This window comes from Phaethon aethereus (assembly GCF_964289735.1).
Source record: "Phaethon aethereus genome assembly, chromosome: 17".
Taxonomy (NCBI): domain Eukaryota; kingdom Metazoa; phylum Chordata; class Aves; order Phaethontiformes; family Phaethontidae; genus Phaethon; species Phaethon aethereus.
In genome coordinates, this window is record NC_138593.1 from 16181790 (window position 1) to 16205782 (window position 23993).

A 23993-nucleotide genomic window follows, 5' to 3' on the forward strand; every position below is an offset into this window, starting at 1 on the left:
CCAAGCTGGGGAGCATCCCCAGCAGCGCCTGTCTGGTCCTGCCTTGCCCATGGGGTCAGCCCACAGCTAGCCAGGGCAGAGGGAGCTCCAGCAAGGCAGAAGCGTGGGGTCGCCCCAGTGGCAGAGCCCCCCGGCCCCAAGCGCTGGTCCTGTGGTCCCCCTGGCCGCTCCTGGAGCAGGTAGCTCCCCTGTCCACCAGCAGCCCTGAGGGCAGGGGGCAGTGGGGCGGTGGGCAGGGAAGGCTCTAGCACTCTTTCTGCCGCATGCGCAACTCGTGGCGACGCAGGTGGTTGTAGAGGGACTGCACGTAGGTGAAGACGCACTTGGAGTCCGGCTTCTTCCCCATGATCATCATGTCTTCCACCTCCACCAGGGGCACGCAGTCCACCAGCGTCCTGCAGAGACGCAGCCCTCAGCACAGCCCCAGGTGGGCTGTCCTGCCATGGGGGCTGGGACAGGGGACCCACACCACCCAGGGCCTGCTGGCGCTGAGCACCACTGCTCTCAGCCCCTCGGCACCCACAGTCCTGCCACTGGGAAGAGCACGTGCTGCTTGCAACAGGGAGGGGCTCCCTGCACCCCTTGCCCCCGGTGCTCTCTGCCCCAGCTTTTGGTACTGGCAGTCAACCCCTGCTCAGGCTGTAGCCACCCTCATCCTCGTCCAGCTGATGCTGGTGGATTATAGGGAGAGACCCGGCTGCTTGCCCTCACATGTCTGTGCTGTGCTCCTGCCCCAACCTCCCCCCCAGGGGAAGGCAGTGGGTCCTGGTCACATGCTGCCCATCACTCCTGCCACCAGCCCTGGCCCTGCTCCCCTGCCCCCCCCTCAGCTCTGCCAGCCCAGTTCCCATCCTGGTCCTGGACCAGGCTGCCTGGCCCAGACATGGCACAGCACCACTTGTGGGGTAGGCACCATCCAGCTCAGCACTGGCCTGTGCCTATCACCTCCCAGCCTGGGCCCTGGTGCCATGCTGGGGTCTGTGCAGGGCCCTGCTCCAGCAGCTGCCAACCCTAGGGGACACTGGCAGAGCAGCCATGGCTGTCCCGCCCATCCCTGCACAGGGATGCCTGGCTCCCTGTCTGGGATGTCTGGGCTCTGCTGCTGCCCCTTCAGTGGGGTAGCAGCCCTGCCCTCACTCTGCCCACACCCCGTCCCTGGGCTGCTGCTCTCTCCAAGCTGGGGAGGGTCCAGCTTGAGGGGGCTGCCAGCATGGCTGGAATAGTCCCTACAACAGCCAGGCAGGGCACAGAGGGGAACTGGCCACCTCCCTCCTCTCGCCTTTCTGATGGGGAATGAGGAGGTGGAAGCAACCCTGCCACTGCTGCCACCCCACCCTCAGGCCCTGTCTGGCTCCCTGCATCCATACTGGGCAGCGGTGCCAGCACCCGCCAGGGGACAGACAGTGCTGCAGCACCTCAGGCTGCTGCCACCAATAATGGCCAATGTAACCAGGACACCCAGGGTGGGGGCTGTGCCAGCACCTGGGGGCTGTGCTGGCACGAACCGGCAGCCCCTGCTGCCGCCATGGCCCCTCTGGCACATGCTCTGCCCCAATAACAGGGCACACCAGGCAGCTCAGAGCACAAGTAGGGTCCAAAGCCCAAGCTGCCACCCACCACAACTGCCCCCAAGCCCTCTCCACCATCTCCCCAGGCTGCAGTAACCCCGCTGCATGCCTCAGGCCCCCAGCACAGCCCACCCCAGGCCCCTGGGCTAGCACCGGCACAAGGAGAAGGGACTCCCAGCTGATGCCAGCCCCCTGGGGAGCAGCACGGCCAAGGAGAAGCCCCCAACCAAGGGCTGTGCTGGGACCCTGCGCCCCGCCACCCCCGGTCTCCCACAGGGCCTCTGCTGCACTGGAATTGATGGGCTCTGAGCCCACGGCCTGGCCGCCACCAGCCCCACCTTGTGAGTCAGTGCCCAGGGTGGGGCGGGGTGTGCTCAGGACCTTGGTAAAGCCCCTGCCTGAGCTCTGGCGGGCCCCTGCTACCACCAGCCCCAGCGCAGGGGATGATGGCAAAGCCAGGGCAGCACAAGGAGAGCGGCTCTGCCCTTATAAAGCCATTCTTTGGGCCCCGGTGTGCTGGCGCCGCACGGAGCCCAGGGGAGCAGCGGCTCCAGCACCAGCTGGGATGCCCCTGAAGACAGGCACAAACATTGCAAGATGAGGCAGGACCCAAGCCTTGACTCACACTTTCCAGGCTCCCTGCTTCTTGCCCATATATGAGCAGGCAGCACCACACAGGCAGGGTACCATGGCTCACGCCTGGCCCCGCAGCAGTGGCTGCGGCTCCCTCCTGGCCGGGGCCAGCAGCCCCCGTGCACCCCAGGGCAGGGGGAAGGAGGCAGCAAGTGCAAGCAATGATGCTGGGGCATCCCGGGAGGGCTCACGCACACCCAGGCAGCACCACTCAGGCTCATGTTGCTGCAGAGTACGCAGAGTGGCAGCCCCAGCAGCTAATGCCCTTGGTCAGGCTCAGCCAGGGGACTGGGAAAACTGCAGCAGCTCTGCTCCCGCTAGTGCCATCCCCATGGCTGGAAAGCCAAAAGCCACCCAGGGTGACACAGTCCCCCGCTCCCCAAATCCCCACAGGTGCTATTCTGGAAGGCCAGAGGCCAGCTGGTTGTATCCACCCCTCTCCTAGCCAACAGCTTGGCCCCACCGGCCAACAACACCAAGGACTTGCCCCTCACCCACCAGCATCCCCCAGCCTCTTCCCCAGCCTCAGTGGCCTCTCCCCGGCCCCTTGGCCAAGGGGCAACAGTGGGGCACGGGCAGGTATTTGGAGGGGAAGGTTCTCACCATCACTCCCAGGGGGGTGAAAATGGGCTACGACTTTTTGGTTTTTACCAGCCCCTTCTGGACCAGGCAGCGATAGAATTCCTGAATGTATGTGTACACACACTTCCAATCTGGCTCGCGCATCCGGACCATGTCCTCCACGTCCAGCAACTGCGGACAGTCCGCGTGCTTCCTGGGGGCAGGGAGAGAGAGGGGCAAGCCAGTGACCGCAGCCCAGTCGGGGAGGGGAGGAAGAGAGAAAACAAGAGACATGGATCAATGCAGTTCCCATCCCCTCCCCCGGGCAGATGCTGCTCTGCTCTCGCATGCTCTGGGGGTGCGCAATGCAGGGGCGGGAGGGCTCCAGGCACTGCTGCGCCAAGGCCATTCAGTGAGATTTGGGGGGGCACAAGCAAGGGAGGGGGAGGGTGGGTGAGCAGTGTGGAGAGGCGTGAGGTCCAGAAGGAAGGATAGACAGAGGACTGAGGTGTTCTGTGGTGCGCCAGGTGCTCAGGGAGCGGGTTCCAGAGCGGAGCGGCGCTCTATATAGCCTCTATATAGACCTGCCGGGAGGATGGGGGGGGTCGATCCCAGCCCTCCTGCCCAGCTCTGCTTGGAACCGCACGGCACAGCCCTGGTGCAGGAAGCTCGGGAGAAGACGCTCACAAGAGCTGGAGGAGGAGGAGGAGGAAGGACGAGAGGCCACCTGGCTTCCAGGCCGGAGAGATCGATGGCTCTCTCAAGTCCACGCACCGGTTCCCCAATTAAGGCAAAAAGTCCGTTACAAGGAGCACCAAGAGCCAGGCATGTGGCCCTGTTCTCACTCCACCAAATAGCACCGCAGCACCCAGGAAGCTCATGGGAGCTCCCAGCTCACGCCACTGCCCCAGGCACCAGCCGCGATGGGACCCCCACTCGCCTGGCCCTGCCCCTGGGCAGGGTGCTGGAGGGGAGGAGGAGTGTGTGGGAGAAAGACAGAAGGAAGGAGAGAGGGGCTGGATGCCAGCCCTCCAGCTGGACACGCTCCCATCTCTCAGCACCCAGGAAAACCAGAAGCAAAAGGGGAAGGGAAGAGACTGGAGAAGCTGCGACGGTGTTTGAGCTCCTATGATCATGAAAGGAGGCACCTGCCATGGACAAACCCTGTGCCCCACTCCCCAGGTTCTGCAGTCCCGCACCCAGCACACCAGGATGGGATGTACTGTGGCTGGCTGGGTGGGCTTGGGGGGCTGCTGCCCTGCCTTTGGGTGCTCTGCCCCACACCTAGGAAGCCCAGACCCCTACGCCCACCCTGGCCACACCAGACTGGGCTGCACTGGCCTCTTGTGGCTCTAGCAACGCAGCCACTGCTTTCCCCCCAGTGCCAAACCTTGTCGCACAACACGCCTGCTGACAGGCGTGTGCCTCCAGTGCCATTGCACCTGCCTGTGTCCCTCCTTGCCCCAGGTAGCAAGTGGGAGAGCCACCCTGAGCCACCCCAAGCCCACATGATGGTGTGAGAGCTACATACTCTGCAGAGGAGAAGGCCACCTCAAAGTTATGGCGGCGGTTCTGGGGTGTCAGCTGGCTGTAGTCAAATGCCTCAGGGAAGAAGTTGTGGACCAAGGCGCAGAAGGCCATGCCGTCACTCCAGCTGGATGAGAAGTTCTGGATGTCCACATGCTGCGAGGGCAGGAGAGTTACTGAGGGGCTGAGTGACCGGCCCTGGGGATGGGGAGAGGAGGTGGCACTCACCTCATAGCCCCGGGTCTTGGCTCTGCACCAGTCCAGCAACATCTGCTTGATGCTGTTGGCGTTGGGCACACCAAAGCTGGAGGAGCGCTGCACGGCAGTGTGTGCCGCCACGGGGTTTGGCGAGCTGTGGCAGAAGACGCAGGGTGTTATCCACGTGGTGCTCGCTGCCCCAGCCAGCCTGTCCCTGGACCAGCCTCACCTCCCGCCTTCCTTCTGCAGCTTCTCCATCATGGCCTTGCGAGCCTGTGAGGCTGATGTCTTGGGCAGGCTCTGAGCTTTCATCAACTCCTTCTTCTTTTCAGCCTGGCGCCGTTCCAGCGCAGCCAGGCTGCTCTGCCTGGAGGCACTCTCGTCTTCACGGTTGAAGATGCTGGGAGAGAGACAGACAAAGTTAAGGGGCCCGCGGACAGCCTGGGAAAGGGCACAGGGTGGCCTTAACCCATTGCCAGCCTTGGCGCTTTAGAGACCTCCATGTCCCTGGGACAGAAGAGAGGTGGCTTAAGGTCCCTGGCTGGCAGACACGTCTCCATTCCCATGGAGGAACCCATGTGGACCGCTGGAGACAGTAAGTGTGCCCCAAGGACCAGGAGGCTTTGGGGACATACCCACAAAGGGACACTGCAAGCTCGGCACAGAGTGTTTGTGCAAGCAGATGGCTGACAGGGACCATTTGGGGCTGGCACTGGGGAGGCACCGCTGCTCACCTGCCCGTCTTCTTGGAAGAGGAGCTGTAGGATGACTTGGTTTGAACGAATGTGCTGTTGCCATCTGCAGAGAGAAAGAGAGGCCTTGGCCAGGAGCCGAGGGAAGTGAAGCCAGGCAGGGGGGGCTCTGCCCACATCACAGGCAGGGATGGCTCCATGGCAGCAATGCCCCTGGGGTTATGCCCAGAGGATGCCACTGGGAAAGGGCAGCAGAAGCTCTTACTGTCTGATCTCTTCACGTAACTTGACTCCATGGTTGTGGTACGTGAGGTCTTGGTGCCATCGCCTGCAGGGGGCAAGGCAATAGGGGATCAGCTGGGGCTGGGGGAAATGGCACCCACAGACACCCACCGCTGCCAAGCGCCCTCACATCCATGTAGTGCAACAGGGAGAAGTCCCAAGTGGCCATAGCCAGGGCAGGCAGAGGGGGGCACATCTGGCAAAGAGACCAGTGCAAACAAGCAGGGAGCTGGAGCACCCCTCAGCCCCATGCAGCGATTCTCTGCTTGAACCACTGGGAGAGCAGAGGTGTAGGGCACAGGTGTAGGCAGACAAGGCCCCTGCCACCCCAACAGGGCAGAGAATCAGGCTGGAAGTCACCAGAGCAGATCCCTTTAAGATCTCCAGGGAGGCTCTGGGCAAGCCAGAGGAGATGCAGCAAAACTCAACCCAGAACCACGGTCCTGCTCCCAGTGTGGTCAAGCCAGACCCATGACAAGTGGAGAGAGCAACAGAGAGACGCTGCGGTGGCGGAGCACCAAGAAAGGCTCTGCACGGCCTCACAAAGGGCTGGCACACTGGCCATGCTGGGCAAGTGAGCCCTGCACCCCCCACAGCGCAGCCCGTACTGGACTGAATGAGACGCTCTGTCTTGGTCACAGTGCTGCGTGCCGAGCCATCAGCCGACTGGGTGCTCTGTGTGGTGGTGGTCTCCGTGGCATGGCCGGCCCTCCCTGACGCAGCCTGGCTCCTAGTCTCCTGCAGTCGCTGGTCCCTCTCCTTCTCCCGCTGGTCTGCAAACATGGCGGGGGAGATGGCGTCAGCAGCGAGAGGCAGGGGCAGCAGGCAGCCTCCACCACACCAGGGGTCCTGCTGGCTGCTGCCAGTCCAGAACCACCTTGTGGGAAGGACAATGTCCTCAGCCTGGCACAGCCAGGGTTGCAGCAGAAGACCCAATGTGCATTCCTGCTTCACCACAGATGGACAGCCCCACTCCAGCTCCACCTGCAACACCACCACTAGAGCACTGACCCCTGTGGGGGTCACCATCCCCAAGTACCTCGCTTGCGCTGGCGCAGCTCCCGCATGGCATTTCGGATCACTCGCCGCTCCTCAAAGTCTGTTGTCCGATCCAGCTGCAGGAGGTGGAGGTCAGCATCACCCCTCTGCCACCAGCTCAGGGTCCCCTCGCCTTCCCCCAGGAGCCCAGTGGTGGAGGAGGTACCATCTTATCCAGAACATCCTCATCCTCAATCCTGTTCAGCTCCTCGATATTCAGCTTGCTCCTTCTCTCCAGCTCCCTCGCTTGGACCTTCTCCATGCCGTTGGGTAGCTCTGGCTCCAGCCTCGGCGTCTGGGATTGCTCCAGCACCTCCGGCTCCATCTACAAGGACAGCACCATGCAACTGAGTCCCCGCCGGATCAGCCACACACACATACACCCCCCTGCTGCTCAGGGTCCAAGCCCCCCATTGCCCTGACACTTGCCCAGTGCCACAGGCAGCAGGGACCCTGGAGAAGACATGCCACATGTGGCATAAGAGCTCAGAGTCGGTTGGATGCCACAGGCACCTGCAGCAACCAAGGCAGGCAGGGGACCGCAACATCAACCCCTGCGGCACTCCCTGCCCCGGGAGGGCCCATCGGTCTCCAACCTGCTCCCAGTCTGGCAACTAAAACATCCCCAAACATTCAGGCAGGGGCTGCCCAAGTACTCCAGGCTGCCAGGCTGTGCAGTGCCTAGTGCCCAGCAGCGGGCAAGGTGCTGGCAAGGGCAGTGCACACTGTCAGCAGCACAAAGGATTTCCAGGGAATTAAGGGACTTTAGCAGAGAGAAGAGCTTCTGCAGGAGATCGAGAGCCGCCCCCGCATCCCTGCGCAGGATCTAGGCCAGCTCAGTGCCTGCCGGAGCAAAGCCAGGACACCAAGTCCCTTTCAGCACGACCCCCCAGCAATGCGCAGCAGGCAGTGGGCCAGGCCCGGAATAGGGCATGGAGGCAGCAGAGGGAAGGTGCCAGCGTGGGGCTGGAGCAACCCCACTGCACACCTGGCCCCATCCTGCATCCCACTGCCCTGCTGGCACCCTGCCCATGGCAAAGCCGCCGGCAGGAGATGACGCCAGCCACGTGTGCCCGTGCCACCACCTGCACCTCACCACTGCTGTGTGCGGGCAGGGGCAGGACAGCTGCCTGCAGCCTGCCCGCCCAGCCAGCACGCCGGCAATGTGGAACTGGCAGGCGCTGTTTGCCCCCCACACCAGTGAGCCCAAATGGTGGCAGATCCCGGTGACGCTGCATCACCCACGCACTGCAATCACAGCCCCACCTTGTGCCAGGGGCTTCGCCTTGGCTCCAGACACCCTTGGGGCCACCCTCCCACCCCCCCCGCCGGGCGCTGCCATAGGGCAGGGCTGCCGGCACTCACGCCGCTGTTGCTCCGGGAAAGGTGCAGGGACGATTGCTGGCGCATGCTGGAGAAAGCAGGTGGATGGGCCACAGGGCCACCGGACTCCTCGGTGCCCTCAAAGTGGGCGCAAGGGTCCTCTGTTTCCAGAAGGAGGGTGCTGAGGTCCTCCCCAGGGGACTCCTGTGGCCCCAGCCGCAGTGCCAGCAGGTCGAGGCAGTGGCCCAGGCGCGCCAGCTCTGCCCGCAGCTCCAGGTGCTCCTCCTCCAGCGCCCGCAGTGCCTGTGCCAGGGGCTGCACCTGCCGCAGCACCCGCTCCAGCCGCCCCTCCACCACCCCCCGGAAAGCCCCCAGCTCCTGCCGCAGCTCCGCCAGCTCAGCTGCCCCGGCCTGCACCAGCCCCTCCAGGCTGACCCCCGGCATGGTGGCAGTGCCGGGGCTGCGGCGAGCCCTGCTCAGCTGTCCTCTGCCCTTTATAGGGGCGCCAGGGGCACCACCCCCGGCTGGAGGCCGGCCCGGCACGGCTCCGCGCCCGCTGGGCTATTCTTGTCGTGGCAGCCGGGGGTCCTGCGCAGGGGTGCAGAAGCAGGTGCTGACACTTGGCAACATTTCCAGCCCTGGGACCAGGTGGCTCGGCGAGGGGGAGCCCTGCCGAGCGGCCCCCCTGCCCCAGGCAGCTGCCAGTGCCCTGGACACCAGCCGGGCGGGGGGAGCCTGGGACACAGAGGGTGGTGTAGAGCCCCCATGCGGGATCAGCCCCAGACCATCACCATACTGGGTGCGCTCCAGGGCCAGGGCCCACCCACACAGCCTTTAGCCTGAGTGCCCTCCCACTCTTGGCCAGCATCACCCACAACACCTCAGGTTGGTGCTGGTGTGAGGGCCTCAGCCACCAGCCACAATTTTTGGAGGCTTCTGTCCCCGCCATGCTGCCCGACAAATGCCCCAGGGGGAGCAGGGCCCTGCACAATGGGCACAGGTGGCACCCCACCAGCAAGAGGACACAGTGCAGCAGCCATTGTCCCCAGATCCTCACACCCCACCAGTCCCCCCGACCAAGCCCTACCTGGCAGGGCTGCCACCACCACTCCTCCTCCTCCCTCCTGCCCACTGGGAGCACACCGGGAGGCGCAGCCTCCCGCCGGGCAGCCGATGGGTCCTGAGCCCCCCACACCACCAGGCAGTGCCGCTAATACTTTAATGAGCGCTGACAGGCTGCTCAGGCCAAGCCTGCCCAAGCTCATTAGCGCAGGGCAGTCACCCCTCAGCAAGCCCGTGGGCAGCAGGACCTGCCTGCTAGTGCAGGCAGCACGTGTGGGCAGCTCTGCCAGGCTGTGGGGGCTGCCTGCTTCATGCTGAGCTGTGAGGGCTGAGCCAAGGACAGAGTGAGCCAGCAGCACCACAGCTACCAGCAACGCCACGGGCACCGGTGGTGCCATGCCCGCAGAGGCAGCTGGGCCATGAGTGAGGCAGTGCCGCACTTGACATCCCGGCTCCTGCCAAGCCGCGTGCGCGAGCGCCTCGCATTACCCTAGATGGCCAGGAGGAGATAAAAGTACTTGAAGGGCTGCATGCGCGGGGCTGCCTACACACCCAGTCCTCCCACCCACAGCACCCGGGGGGGGCTGTGTCCCACTCTCCCCCCAAAACAGAGCAGCGGGATTCCACCCCCCCCAGTCACACCCAAGAAGCTCTCCCAGGCTAGGCGGGCTGGGGCTGCCACTACGCTGTCAGCTTGGGACTGCAAAGTGGGAGGAGGCAGGCTCCACGGTGGGTCAGAGCCCTCCCTGGGCAGGCTCCCCAGCACAACAGCCAAGGTTCATTCCCAGGAGGGAAAACGGAAGGGTGGATTGCAATAAGTTTTTCCCTGAACTGCTGCCACCCTACAAGGTGTTTAAAACAGAGGAAGACCCACAAAAGGCTCCCAGCCCACCTCCCCCTCACCCCACAGGTATCTGTATATACGGTGGCACAGTCCAGGCAGCTCACATGGCTGGGATTGTGCATCCATGTGCAGACCCCAGGATCTTTGTTAAAAAAAAAAAGCAACAACAAAACAAAACCAGCCAGACCCTCTGGACCGTCCTGCCAACACCAATCCACCCGCCTTGGTCATTGCTCTCCATCCCAAGCTCAGCCCAGGCCATGCCCAAGTGGGGTATGGCCCCATGGCACCCAGCCCTTCCGGGCACTCACCTTGGTGACATTGCTGTTGACGCTGCTGATGCTGCAGATACTGCTGGGGACAGCGGTGACACGGATGGGGGTGCTCCGCAGCCCCAGTGTTACCTCTGCAAGGGGAGCAAGAGGCACACAGGGTTTGCCCCAGGCTGGTAGGCTCAGCCCTGTGCCTGGAGAGTGGCTCTGGCTGTGCTGCCTGGCTGCTGCATGCATCCTGCCTCAGCAGTGGATACTGAGTTCTGGCACAGGGGAAGGGCTCTGGGGACAGCCAAGGGACAGGGAAGCCAGGCCCCTCTCACCACCCTGGCTCATCCTTCTGCCCAAGGAAGGGCACTTTCCGCAGTGCTCCAGCTGGAGCCAAGACCCCCCAGCGCGAGGGATGGCCCCAGGAGCACCCTGAGGCAGCCATGTCTGTGGACAGGCAGGGCTGGACCTGAGGCAGGGCTGGATCAGACACTGCGCAGCAGCAGGGACGCGATGGAGCAGGACAGCATGGACTCCCCTGGACTGGCAGGTCAGTGAGGACAGAGCATGAACATGGGACAGAGGATGGGGCAGGGCTGCAGGCACAGGGCAGGGGGCTGGGGAAGGACCCTGGGCACAAATGTGGCAGGACAGTGGGGATGGGGACAGGCTGCAAGGCCAGATAGCCTCCCAGTACTGAGATGCCCTGAGCTGAGCGTTTTTGCTAAGGGGTGAGGGCTGCCATGCATGCTCCTGCCCACAGCCTCTGCTCTTCTGGCAGTGCCCATGCTCAGCCTCTGGGCTGCCAGCCCCCAAATGCCACTGCTGCTCCTGACGTGTCCCACCACTGCCTGCCTGGCCTACCACTATATACCTGCCTGCTGGTTTCCACTTGCTTACTGGTGCCCACCACCCTGTCAGTGCCCAGTTGCCCACTGGCGCCCATTTGCTCCACGGCCTGACCGTGCACATCATCCTGTTGGAAGCACTGTCCCACGGTGCTTACGGCCCTGCCAGCGCCTACCCGCCTGCTGCTGCCCATTGCCCCCATGGTGCCCACCTCCCCACCTTTCCCAGTCCCACCTCCCTGAGTGATGCCCACCATGCCTACGGTGCCCACCCAGTCTCCTGACAGGTGCCACCTGCTTGCACTACCCATCTTCCTCATCCCATCCCCCTGATGGGTGCCCCTGCCCACGCTTCCTGTCTTCCCTGCCCAGTGCCCACCTGCCCGCTGGCTGCCGGGGGCGGCCACGACGCGGGGTGTGAGGGGCTGCACGCGCCCATCCTTGATCTCGATGGTGAAGTAGGTCTTCATGCCGTCGAGGCCGGGGCGGGGGCCGGCAGGGACCGGGGCCGGGCGCTGCTCTGCGTCTCCGCTGCCGCCGCCCCGCGCGTTTTGAGCGGGCCCCGGTGGGGCCGTGCGGGGCCCCCGCTGCCATTGGCCGGGCCCGGCCCGCCCCGCCGCGCCGCCCGCCCCCGCGCTGGGGGCCGGCCCCGGGCCCGTCGGGGTGAAGCGCTGGGCGCGCTCCCGCACCGAGGTGGCCCGCGGCGGCCCGGCGGGGCTCGGGTCTGTGGGGGACAGGTGCAGTGCGGTCACTGGGACTGCAACGACCCACTGGCACCCCCACCACGCATGCTGCGCCCCGCTCCCCGGCCCCACACGATGCATGCAGCCCCGCGGGGTGCCCGACCATGCATGCTGCCACCCTGCCCGCCAGTGCCCTGTCACACATGCAGCACTCCCCAGCGCCTACACAATGCAGGCTGCCCCCCAGAGACCCTAACACACGTGCATCCCTCCGGATGCCCTGCCATGCACGTCACCCCCCCAGCGTGCCTGCAGCCCTTCAAAACTTCTGCCCCCCCCCCCCCCCCCGCCCCGGCTTCGGCTGGGGCCTGGCTGCTCATGCATGTGGGTGGGGAGGAATGGATGCTGAGCAGGGGGCAAGAAAACAGGTAGGCAGCCAGCTGCCAGCCCTGCTCAGCCAGCAGCAGCCTGCCGCAGCAGAGCTCCGCATCTGCCCAGGCTCTGCCAGGGACCTCCCACCACTGGGAAGCAGAGAAAGTGGAGGCAGCTGCTGCTGAGACCCTACCCATACGGCCAGCCGAGCGTGGGGAGGAGGGCACTTGCTCCCACCGGTGAGTGTTCAGGCGAGCCAGGGTCCCCGCTATGTCCTGGGTGGGCACTGCCACTTGGGAGGGGACAGGCCAGATATGCAAGGCACAGGACAAGGTGAGCAGAAGTTAATCATGGCTGTTGCCATACCTGCCCCCCTCCCAAGCACAGCACCCTGGGGTCCCCCACTCCAGAACACAGTGCCAAAATCTGCTGGCACTCGCAGGCTGCCAGTTCTGCCATGCAGTGCCAAACCACGCTGCGGAGGGGGGCAAGGCAGAGATTGGCGTACTCGTGCCCCAGTGGGGCAGTGAGTGGTACCTGGCTCTGTATCGGGATCACTCCTGCACCTGGCATAGCTGGGTCAGCCCAGCATCACCTCTGGAGAGGAGCATGAGGGGGTCCAGTGGCTCAGAGCCCACCCAGGGTGCAGTCAGGCATGGAACAGGCAGCACCCTGGCCTGGGGCCAGAATCTCTGATGCCCAAGTGAGGGGGCTCAGCCTTTCCCCAGCACTCAGGTTTGAGGCCCCAGGTGAGGCAAGGGGGGTCAGGACCTGCAAGCTTCACTCCGCCCCCAGGGCTGTGCCACACTGCAGCCCACCACCCCCAAGCATCTCCCCAGAGTTTCTGCCTTCCCAGGAGCCAGCAGCCCCCTGGGGCTTCCTGGAGGGAGGAGATCTCCGCCTGCAAGGGTGGCTCCAAGCGGGAGCCCTGACCCTGGGGACAGAGAGCTGCTTCCTGTGTTGTTCCCCTCCCTCCCCATTTCCTCCCAGCATAGCCACAGAGACAGTTTTCCCAGCAGTAGGAAGAGGGCAGCTGCTGGCCACCACAATCTCTCAAGGCTGCAAGGAAGACCTGGAGGGTGCTGGGCCCTGGCCGGGACAGTGAGCACAGCCCCGGGGGGGGTCGGGGCCAGCCAGCGCATGGCTCCCAGCCTTATTGGGACAAAGAATGCAAAAGGCCGGGGTTTGCTGCCGGCACCGATTCCCTTTCATGGCCCTGCTGTGGCCCAGCCTGGAGCTGGGGGACTGGTAAACAGCCCGCCTGGCACCTGGCTCCCCAGCACCCAGCTGGGACAGGCACCGCTACCACAGAGCCAGGCAACAAATGGCCACCAGCTGGGGATGGCCCTTAGCCTGGCCACATCCTGCCTTCACATTCCTGGCCCACCCTGCAGGGGCTTAAGTCACGACCCCAGGGCTGACATCCTTCCCCACGCTGCTGGGATGCATGTGCTGCAGGGCAGGGGGGGCAGGGGGGGCCCCCTGGGGCAGCACTGCCTAGCTTGGGGTGGGCAGAAAAGGGATGTCACGGTCCCAGCACTCCCTCCCCATTGGGCTGCACTTACCCGCTGGTGGCTCCCCAAGGCTCCCAGCTGGCCGCAGCACCTGACTGCACACCCTGACATCAAGCTGCAGGGAGGGAAAAGGGGCAAAGCAGTCAGCTGGGGGGGCCACACACATCCCCCCACTCCCCCGCCTTCAAGCTGCCTTCACACATGGAACCACCAGCCCCTGGCAAAGGGAGCAGTGGTGGCCCCAGCCTGTGCTGCCAGTCCTGTACCTGGCTGCCCTGGCTGCCAGCACTGGGCTGGCCCAGGGGGAGATGCTCCACTTGGCGGCTTTGCCCCCCAACAGATTCCTGGGCATCGGCAGGGCTGCCTGGGCTCTCTTCCTTCCAGGCTGCCTGGCACTGCCCCTTGGGCTGGGAACCCAGGGAACACAGCTGCTCCAGCTCCGGCTCCTCGCCACCATCTTTGGGCTCCAGACTGGGCTCTGGAGCTGGCTGCAGCTCCACGAATACAAGGGTCCCCGAGACCACAGCTGCAGGAGAGAGAAGAGGCTCTGTACGGGGGAAGTCTGCTCCTGCAGCCCCACCAGGCACCTGGCTCCCCTGTCCACACCTTTGGGAGATGCCACACTGCCCTCTCCATCCTCCCATCCCTGCCCACAGACGGCCCTGGTTCTGCTCCAGCCCCAGGCATGCACCCAGATGGGGCTTTGCCACCAGCGTTCACGGGCACTCACCCTGGGTGCTGGGTTTCTGGGGATCTCCCGCCTGCTGGCTGCACAGCTCCTGCATCCCAGCCAGGACATGCTCCTGCTCCACCGCATCATCTCGCTCGTGGGCCTGGGGAGAGCAGGGGGTGAGAGCAGGGGGTGAGAGCAGGGCCAGCCCCACACCAGTCTCTGACCAGGTCACCCTGTCCCATCCCTGCCACCTGGCCAGGGATATGCTATAGGCTGTGGCATCTTCCCATGCCACCCAGGTCCTTGCCTGCACTCTGCTGGGGAGGAACAAGCCATCCCCTGCACAGGGGTCACTGCAGGAGGCTGGCAGAGGGTCAAGTGTCCCCACATCCCACTGCTTCCACCAGGCAGGGAGGGGGATGCTGCGTCTACTGAAGGTGGGGGCTCCAAACCCTGCATACCCCTAGGGCTCCTGGCACTCCTCTGTATGGGGCTGATAAGCACCAGGGTACAGAGCAAGGAGCTGGTTCTTGGGTCACTGTGACCTCTGCCATGAGTACACCAGCCTTGTCCAGTATGGATGCCAGTAGGTGGGAGGAGACGACAGCCCCTGCCCAATGCCCCTTGTCCCTTCTTGCCCCCCAGCCCAGGCACCTCAGGACTCCGTGAGGCAGGGAGCACCCAGTTTTGCATCACCCTGTCCTGCCCATGGCACCAGTAGCTCTGCTCAGCAAAGGATGGGATGCTCTGGGCACAGGACCACATGCTTACACTGGAGTGGCAAGGACACACAGCTCCCTGACACATGCCTGAGCAGGGCCAGGGTGTCCTGGTGTCACCAGCCAAGGCACAGGGTGCCAGTGTCTCTAGGAGCACCACAGCTCTGGGTACTGATGTGACTCAAGGGCAGGGGGAGGCAGAGAGGGGCCCATACCCTGAGGGCGCACAGGGGAACCAGGACCCAAGCTCAGGTGTCACTGCAGCTGCCATTTAAGGGAAATGGCCTTGAGTTTGGAGTAATCAGCCAGAGTGGGATAGCCCTGCCAGCTGCTCAGGAGATGTCCCAGCACAGCCAGGACCAGGGCCAGTGTGCCAGCACATCTGGATGGGGAAGGCAGACAATGCTGAAAGGTAGCACAGGGCCACATCCCCCCCAGCCTCTTGCCACAGCCCCAGGACAGGTGGAGGGGGAAACTGGGCTGAATGGAAGTGGATGCGGGGAACCAAGCCTTCCCACTCAGCTGTGCTTATTACCACTGCTTCTCCCTTCCCCATCCGCTCTCTCAAAGGGCAGATCTGCATGGTATCTCTGCAGGGACACCCTACCGCCATGAGAGCCGTAGTCCTCTTCAGGGTCACCGCTGCTGGGCAGGAAACCCAGGCTTGTGCCCCTTGCTTCCAGCCCTATTCACCAGCTCATCCTTCCCCTGGCCAGACAGCCCCCCACCATGGCTGGTGGGCACCAGCCTCTCTCCAGAGTAAGCCCCAGCCCCTCAAGGGCCATCAGGAATGACCAGCATGGGGAGGGGGATGGAGGGGATCAAGGTTTCCACCTGTACAAGGGGACTGATGCAGGCAGCTGCTACAGGCAGGACAAGCAGCTGTTACCTCCAAAGAGCCCCGTTCCTGCAGAGCCACAGCAGGGAGGGGTGCACCAAGCGCACTGAGAGGCCCTGCAGACCCTTTGCCCGCAGCACTCACGCCCAGGCTGCATTCTTAGGGAGAAGCCCAGGGGTAGTCCAGGCCTGAGCCCCGAGCCCCCAGCCCCAGCTCACCACTGCTGGCACAGCCCAGCTGCATGCCCCATGTGTCCAGAGACCCCAGCTCCACCTGCCCCAGTCCCCTCAGGTGGGTGAGCTCAGCTTGCCCAGGGGTTTGTGCCCCAGGCAGGCTGGCACAGGAGCCCAAGAAAAGGGTGAGGACATGGTCCTGTCCTCCCAGCAGCGCCCTGCACACTCACCACTGAATGTTCGGACTCCCGGGCAGGGGGCCGCTCTGCAGACCCACCACAGCTGCTTTCCTCCGGCCCAGCCAGCGCCAGCTGCTCTGCATCATCCTGCTGGCTGCTCTCCCTACTCCTGGCTGTGGCCAGGGGCTCGGCATTGCCGTCACCACAGCTCTCCCCACTCCCAGCCAGGGCTGGCAGCTCAGTATTGCCCTTCCAGCTGCTCCTCCTGCTCCTAGCCAGGGCTGGTGTTTCAGCATCATCCCTCTGACTGCTTTTTGCATCCCCAGGCACAGCGGGGGGCTCGCTGCTGTCCCGCCGGCTGCTCTGCGCTTTCCCCGCCAGGGTTGCAGCTGGATGGGAGCAAAGGCAGTGTTTAGCAAGGAGCTGCCCACGTCCTGGGGTCTCCAGGGTAGCTGCCCCGGGATGTGGGGATGGTGCCTCACCTTCGATCTCCTCGGCCCGCAGCTTGCGGATGGCAGCTCGGATCAGCTTGCGCTCCTCGTACTCACCCGCCGCCCGCAGCTGCAAGAGGGAAAGACCCGGGAGAGAGGCAGGGTCAGCCCCGGCACACCGTCAGCCCCGGCACACCGTCAGCCCCGGCACACCGTCAGCCCCGGCACACCGTCACTTACCAGTTTTGTCAGCTCCTCTACATCGGTGATGGCTTCAAGTTTCTGGGACAAGGCAGCCAGGGCTGCCTGCTGTTCTTCCTCCAGGCGCTGGGACCTGTGTGGAGGCAAGAGCATCCAGCTGGGAGCTGCTGTGGGTGCTTGGGAGCAAAGTCCCCTTGTGGGCAGCTGGCAAATTCAGGCAATGGGCTCCCCCCTACATGCCAAGCTACTCGCTGCTGGGCTGCTCTCACCCTTGCGCCCACATAAACCCGTCCAAGCCACAGTGGGGCCAGGCATCAAAGCCACCATCCCCTTGGGGGCTGAGCGGGACCCCAGCTCCATGCTGGACTCACCGTGGCCAGTTCTCCTTGTTGTCCTGCCGGTGGCTGCCGCGCTCTGGGCGGAAGCGCTTGGATGCCAGTGCCTCCTCGTCCCGCTCCAGCTCCTGCCGCTGCAGCTCCCTGATGGCTGAGCGGATGCGGCGCCGCTCGGCCAGGTCCAGCGTTGCCTCCAGCTGGGTATGACAGAGCTGGGCTCAGCACCAGCCCTGGCCGCTGCAGCCCCTTGGCATGGCTCCGGTGCTGCCCTCCACTGGGCTGCCACAGGCTGCCCACGCACCATACAATGGAGCCATCTGTTTGGTGGGGCCCACGCACACGGCACTGCCTGGCCCCACGGGAAGCAGGCGCAGCTCCCCTGGGGGCTGGATGCTGGGACCAGCCATGGCGAGGAGGAGCTGCCACGGTGGCACCAAGACCTCCAGGCATGTGAGGGTCAAGGAGATAGGAGCACACAGCACAAATGCCCATCAGTGGTCTATCCAGCCACGAAGGGCTGGTTCCTTGCAGCCCTGCCACCCTCCATGCCACCAGCAAAAGGGTGAGCCCTCCCGCCCACGCCAGCCCCTCCAGCAGCAGCGGGGCACAGCAGAGGATCCAGTTCCCCTTCCATGCCACAGCCCCCCAGCAGGTGCTGGTTGAGAGGGTCCCAGCACCCCACTGAGAAGGGGTACTCCCCCGGCCTCCCTGCAGCCCTCACCACCCTCACCCAGCACCAGGGGATGGCAGGTGGCTCTCGGACCCAAATCCATGAGCAGATCCGTCCTAAATCAAAGTCGGACCCTCTGTATGTGAGCAGCACAACCACACCCCCCTACCCCCCTATAAACATCTCAGAGCTGCTCCTCAGCCCACCCAAGGCCACCCACCAGGACCTGGCATAGGCACTCAGAGCTGCTTCCCCTATTTCAGACCAGGTCCAAAGCCCCCACCCTGCCAGTGGCCCAAGTGCTTCAAGTGGGCCTGCACAGGCTGCTTTGTGCTGAAGGGGGGGCAGAAGGCACCCAGATCTATGGGGAAAGGCCAGGCAGGGCAGGCGCAGCCCCACTGTCCTCTCACCATCCTGCTGTGGGACATCAGGACCGACCTGGCACTGGGAAACCAGGGAACAATTTCCCATGGAGCTCGTTAAAAATAAACCCCGTGACCCACAGCAGCTGCTGTCAGCGTCAAGCCCCAGCATGCTGGGAGCAGCCGTGGCTGCACCACAGGACAAGAGCATCAGTCCCCTCCCTTCCAGTCCCACAAGGCACTGTCAGGCCACCCACCCAGGCTCTTCAGCTTCTGCTGCAGCAGGAATCCAGGGTTGGTCCCTCAGCCAGACCCAGGGCCCCAAACCATTGCCCACATGCCTCTGCACAGACCCCCCAGCAAAGCCATTGCTCTTCACCCTCTCTGCTCAAGGTCTGGTAACCGGGAGGGATATTTCCATCCCGGTGAAGCCAACAGGCACAGAGTCGCCACATGCTGCCCCAGTGGCACCCAAGCTGTGGTTCTCCAGCCCCTGCCAGCTTCAAGGCCCAGCCAGGAGCAGCATCCTTCCCCAGCTGGGAAGACCCCAGCAGGATGCTCAGCAGCCAGGACCACCGACCCCCTGGGCAGCTCCTCCCCGGCCAGCCTGGCACTGAAAATGCACGCAACCTTGAAAATGCATGCAACGCTTGAAGCGTGAGTGCTTCCTCCCACCCCAGCAGCTCCCCCACACCAGCGGGCAGTGACATCCCTTCCAGCACACTGCAGCTGCTTATTGCATCCCTCAGCAGTGGAAGTATCTTTGTCCTGGCTGGAGCTGGGGCCTGCAGCCCCGCTGGGCTCTTACCCAGAACCGGGACCTCCACTGGTGCAAGGGCAGGGAAGCTGGGAAGAGCAGGAGCTGCTGCGCTGCCAGGGCAGGCAGGGGGGACGTCAGGGAGGAAACCAGCCCCCCTGTCCACGTGGGCCTCCCATTTCCCGTCTGCACTAGGCCTGCCTGCCCCAGACAGCTGCCTGCACCCTGGGGATGCTGCCACAGGCGGGGACACTGGCTGCCAGGACAAAGGCACTGAGATGCGGCCTTTTCCCCTGCTGCTCCAGCAGAGACAGCAGCTACCCTGGCCAGCTGGGAAGCCCAGCTCTGCTGTGCACAGGGTGGTGGTGATGGGCTGGGGGAGTGATGGAACCTGGTCCAGCCCAAAATGAGAGGCTGGAGGTAGAGGTCCAGTGGCAAGCACAGCTCTCCCCGCAGCCATGCAAAGGCCTTGAGGACAGAAAAACACTCTGCTGCCACACGCCAGGAGGCCAAGGCCCCGGCCCTTCCCTAAATAAGCTGCTGGCGGTGCATGGCTTGGCCCCAGCAGCCGGGTCAGGGTGACAGGGGCAGGCAGCAGCTGCAGGAGCCAGGAGAGCCAGGAAGACGGGGATACAATGGGACATCAGTCACATGCACCCTGGACCAGGCAACATCTTAGCACCTGCATGCTGCATGACACCCACCCACCACCTCCAGGGTCTGCTCTGCCCAGATAGCTGGGACCTGACCTGCACCCAGGACCTGGAAGGCTTCTCCCTGTGGCAGAAACAGCAGCAGGGCAGGAGAAAGAGCCGTGTCCCATGCCCACATCAGCAGCAAGCCAAGATGAAGCAAACAAGTGGCTTTGGAGGCTCTGTGGCCAGCAGCGAGGGGGAGCGTGCCTGAAACCACAGCTTGAGCCAGGGCATGGAAAGGAGCCAAAGGGGCTGGGAAGGGTGCAAGGGGCCCAACCCTGCCAGCACGGGCAGGCCCAGGGATCAGCATGTGCCAGGGCCCCACCAGCCCTGCCCAGCTGGCAGCAAATTAATGGTTACAAGCAAATGCCCACCTCAGCACACACACAAAGTAGCTTTATAAAAAGGGTGCTGCCAAGGCACCCGTGGGCTGCCTTCCCAATGATGCCCAAGCACAGCAGTGTTCAGAGCCCCAGCATGGCTGGTGGCTCCTCCGGGAGGGTTGTAATTAGCCCTGCATCCATCCAGCTCTCCAGAGTGGCTGAGGCCAGAGCACTTGTGAGGCTGAAGCCCAGCAGGGAGACTGGGAAAAGGAGCCAGGCACACCAAGCAACTCCTGCAGCCCCAAGCTTTGCTGTCACCTTTGGAAGGAGCCATAGAGAATGTGGCTGCCTCCCAGGCAGAGGAGAACGATAAGGACAGCTGGGTGACAGGGACATGGCAGGGATGCAATGCTCCTCAGGGCCATTGAAGCCTTTCCCAAAGGCCACTGGGTATAAGAAGAGGACCTCACAGCCATGACTTTTCTAGCGCAAGACTGCTCTGCCTCTGCCTGCAAGGGGATTTTCATTCTGCCTGTCTAATTAACCAGGCTGAGATCTGGAGGGGCCAGGAGAGGGGAGCAATTCTCCAGCCTAGGGCCAGCAGACCACAGCCCGCAGCTCAGCAGTGCCCCAAGCACTCAAATAAGCCCCTGCTTCCACACACCAAGCTAAAGGCCACCCTGCAGCAGCACCCACTCTGTTCCCTGCAGCTTCCTCCCTCGGGCCCCTCCAAGCCTTTAGCCACCTTATGCTGCACCACAGGTTCATCCCAGCTGGCCTCCCGGGGACTGGGGTACCAGCAGGCAGCTGGGAAAGGAACGGCGTGGATACCTACAGGAGGAAGATGAGGGGCAGAGGCTCCCTGGCAGCTCCCAGCCCAGCCAGCACAAGTAACAGTCCTGGCAAGGGGGCTGCAGGGACCTGCCTGCATCTCCCAGCTTCCCTCCAGGGCTCCCAGGGATGTCACATGCTGTTGTCAAGGTCTCACTTGCTGGGAGAAAGGAGGAGAAGCAGCCCAGAGCTGCGGGCTGGGGAGAGCAGGAAGCTGTGGGAGAGGCAGTTTTCCCTTATATGGACTAATCCTCTTCCAGCTGAGCAGAGCCAAAACCTAACCAGAAAGAAAAATAATTCCTTCCCCGCCTCACGTCAGCTCAGAGCAGGCTTTCCCCAGCCTGCACTGCACAGGCAAGGGAGATCCGAGCCACGAGCAGGGTGCTCTGGTCATGTAAAGCCCCAGCGGGTCAAAGACGAAGCCCCAGGGAGAAGCGGTGCTTCCTGCGTGGGTAAGATCCACCTCCCCAGGCTGGCTGGAGACCCAGCCGCACCACAGACCCAACACCCATCACTGCTCCTGGGGCTCTGTCTCAGCCCAGAGACCTCAGCTGGGACATAGCAGAGCTGGAGCACTGTCAGGACAGTGAGAAACCCAGAACACCCATCCCCGCACCTCCAGGGCCCCCCGTTGGCCCAGATGTCACCCCACAGACTGTGGTGGGCTCCTCAGCCCATGAACAACAGGCAGGTCTGCACGCTGTCACTCAGAGCAGCTGAGGATGGCATGTCAGGAGGCTCCGGCAGGGCAGCATAGCTCCCGTGCCGACCGCCTGCCCATGGCACGGTGCGGCTCCCGCTTTCCGTCGGGGCATGGGCACCCCGACTCTTTCCTGTTCCCGCAGATGTGCCTTCCCGGCTGACTCAGCTTCCTGCTGTCACCATTCCCCAGCGCCGGCCTGGGCCACCCCGCACACAGCCCCTGCGGCACCCAGTAAACCGCTGGCCCCAAGCCTGCGACGCCCCTGGCCTGGAGGGGAGGCAGCAGGGCTGCCCAAAGCTGGGCAGAGCTTTGTAGGGCTCCCCAGCACCACAGCCCTGAGCCAGACAGAGCCCAGCGGCCAGAGCACCCCGGACGCACCAGCGCTCAGCCCCACAAGTCCACCCGGCCCTGGCACCTGCGAGGCCAGTGCTCGTGCTGGCTGTCACGGCGAGCGAGCAGAGAAGGGAAGTGACTCGGCCGTTGCTCCAGCAGCTGCCGCACGGGAGGGGATGCCCAGCCATGTGGGCACAGAGCCTGGGGAGCAGCCCCCGGCACTAAGCCAGCCCCGGGCAGCGCGGGAACAGAGACCCGGGCCAGATGGCAGCCGGCACCGGTGGGCAAGTAACTGACCCGGCAGCAGGAAACGCCTCAGGCGGGAGCCTCCAGCCAAGGAGACGGAGCCGCCGGCCAGACGTTACAGCCCGAGCACGGGTGCAACCGAAGGGCTAAGTGTGGCCAAAGCAGCAAGGCCCGAGTCGCTGAGGCAAGACGAGGGCTTGTGCTAGCGCTCACCCGTGCCCAGGGCTCCGACCCAGACCAGCTCGGGCCCCTCCAGGTGCTGCTGTCCGGGACCCCCCAGGCACCGCAGCAGCTCCTTGGCAGCACTCCCCTGCCCCCGAGGCTGAGGGGCAGCGGCAGCTCCCCGACATGCGGAATCACAGACGGGCCCATGCTGCCGCTCAGACCCTGCAGCCAGCCCGACTGCCTGCGCCTCGGACAGCCACCACCTCCCCCCCCTTGGCGGGGCACACACCGACCCTTCCCCCCGGGAGCCGCCACAAGTGAGCAAAGGCTGCGGGCAGCGCGCGCCGTGCCCCGGCCCACTCGCCGCGGGGACTCACCAGCTTCCGCAGCGCTGCCTCGTCCATGCCGAGGAGATTCTCCTGGGACATCCCGCCCGCCGCTGCCGCGGGCCAGGGGCTCGACGGCGGCCGAGACAACAAAAGGCGACCGAGCCGGCTCGGCCCCACGCTCAGCTCAGCCCCGTTCCGGCCCGACCCGCCCGCGCTCCCGGCAGCGCCGCGGCCGCCCGCCGATTCCCGCCGACCCGCCCCTCCCCGCCGGCTCCGCCCCCCACGCGTCCACCGCCCGGCGGGACGGTCCGGCCCCGCCCCGTCCAGCGCGGGGGCGGCACTGTCCCCGTGGCCGCCGCCGACGGAGGGTGGAGAGGGTCCTGGTGCTCGTCCCGGCCCCGGCCCCGGCCCCGGCCTCGGCCCCGGCCTCGGCCTCGGCCCCATGGAGCCGAGCTGAGCCGCCGCGCCGTGCCCCGGAGGTCCGGCCCCCTCCCGTCACACACGGAGCTCAGCGGTGCTGCCGCGGGTGTCCCACCCGCCCGCACCGGTGCCGCACCGCGGAACTCAGGCCTGACCCGGCGGGGGTCGCACACCCCGAGCGGTCACGGTGCACCCGGTCCTGGGGGTCGTGTCGAGGCGCTGCCTTTCGCGACAGCTTTTAGCAAACCCCCAAAGGTGGGTGAAACGCTGCCCGCAGAGCGGCCATGTGCCCCAAGCCCTTCCCGCTGGCGCAGAGGGGAGAGGGTGATCCTCCCCGCGGCCAGCCCAGCCTGGGACCCCCCAGCCTGTCCCTGCCCGGGGCGGGGGGTGCTCCTGCCTGCAGGAGAAGGCGCTGCAGCTCCAGCTTGCAGGGTGGAGAGCTACCCAGCACTTTCCGCATGGGGCTCTCTCACCACCGCACTGGGTGGGGGGATAACACCATGGGGGGCACCCCTGCAGGCTCTGTGGGGCTCGTTTTAGCCTCTTCCTGACACCTCCACAAGATTAATTCCCAGGGCCTTGCTAGAGCCCCCCACCCCACAAGTGCTTCCTGGGGACATGCGGGTGTTTGCCCACAAGGTCCCAGTACTTGCTCGCACTCAGGAGGTGCTTGTGGTGTCCTCAGCCCTTCCTGGCTCTATGCCATCCCACAGGACTCTGGTTTGGCTCGTACCTCTCTCAATTGAACTTCTGCTGCCCCAGGACAGGGTATAAATACTCCTGTGCCACTCACAGCAGGACCCCTCTCCCAGCCAGGAGTGGGACCCAATGGGGGATATAGGGGTTTAGAGGGGTGTATATTCCTTCAGGCTCCCATCGCATCCTAGACAGTAGTGCCAGAAGGACAGCCAAGCCCAGGTGTTGGGTTGGAGGGAGGATCCCATGGAGACCCCAAGCTCCCCACTTGCAAGGCTGCAGCCCTGCTCAGCAGATGACAGGCTTGGTGGGGCTCAGTCTTACTTCTGGGCAAAGGCCAGAAGTAATCCCTGGAGAGGACCAAGCCTGGCCCACTCCTGCAATTGCCCAGAGATGCTTCCAGCTCCAGGAAAAAGTGGAGAAGTGCTGCCCTCCTGCCCTGTCTGGCAGCCCAAAGACCGAAGGGCTTCCCTAGAGCAGGTCACTGAGGTCCAGTTCACTGCTCCTCT

The 23993-nt window shown here is 64.5% G+C and overlaps 1 protein-coding gene across 1 annotated transcript; it reads right to left on the minus strand.

The window, feature by feature from the left end:
• SMTN (smoothelin) lies at positions 1–22467 on the minus strand (the record flags this gene model as incomplete). The annotated part of the gene is made up of 21 exons (XM_082007796.1): positions 1–395; positions 4294–4445; positions 4518–4641; positions 4717–4887; positions 5222–5285; positions 5445–5507; positions 6070–6234; positions 6501–6576; positions 6666–6824; positions 7865–7981; positions 10040–10134; positions 11216–11560; positions 12085–12183; positions 13457–13520; positions 13672–13931; positions 14136–14238; positions 16039–16376; positions 16470–16548; positions 16659–16752; positions 16991–17151; positions 22417–22467. The coding sequence occupies 21 exons, from the start codon at positions 22465–22467 to the stop codon at positions 245–247; spliced, it is 2931 nt and encodes a 976-aa protein (XP_081863922.1). The 3' UTR covers positions 1–244.
• Positions 22468–23993: the final 1526 nt, after the last annotated feature.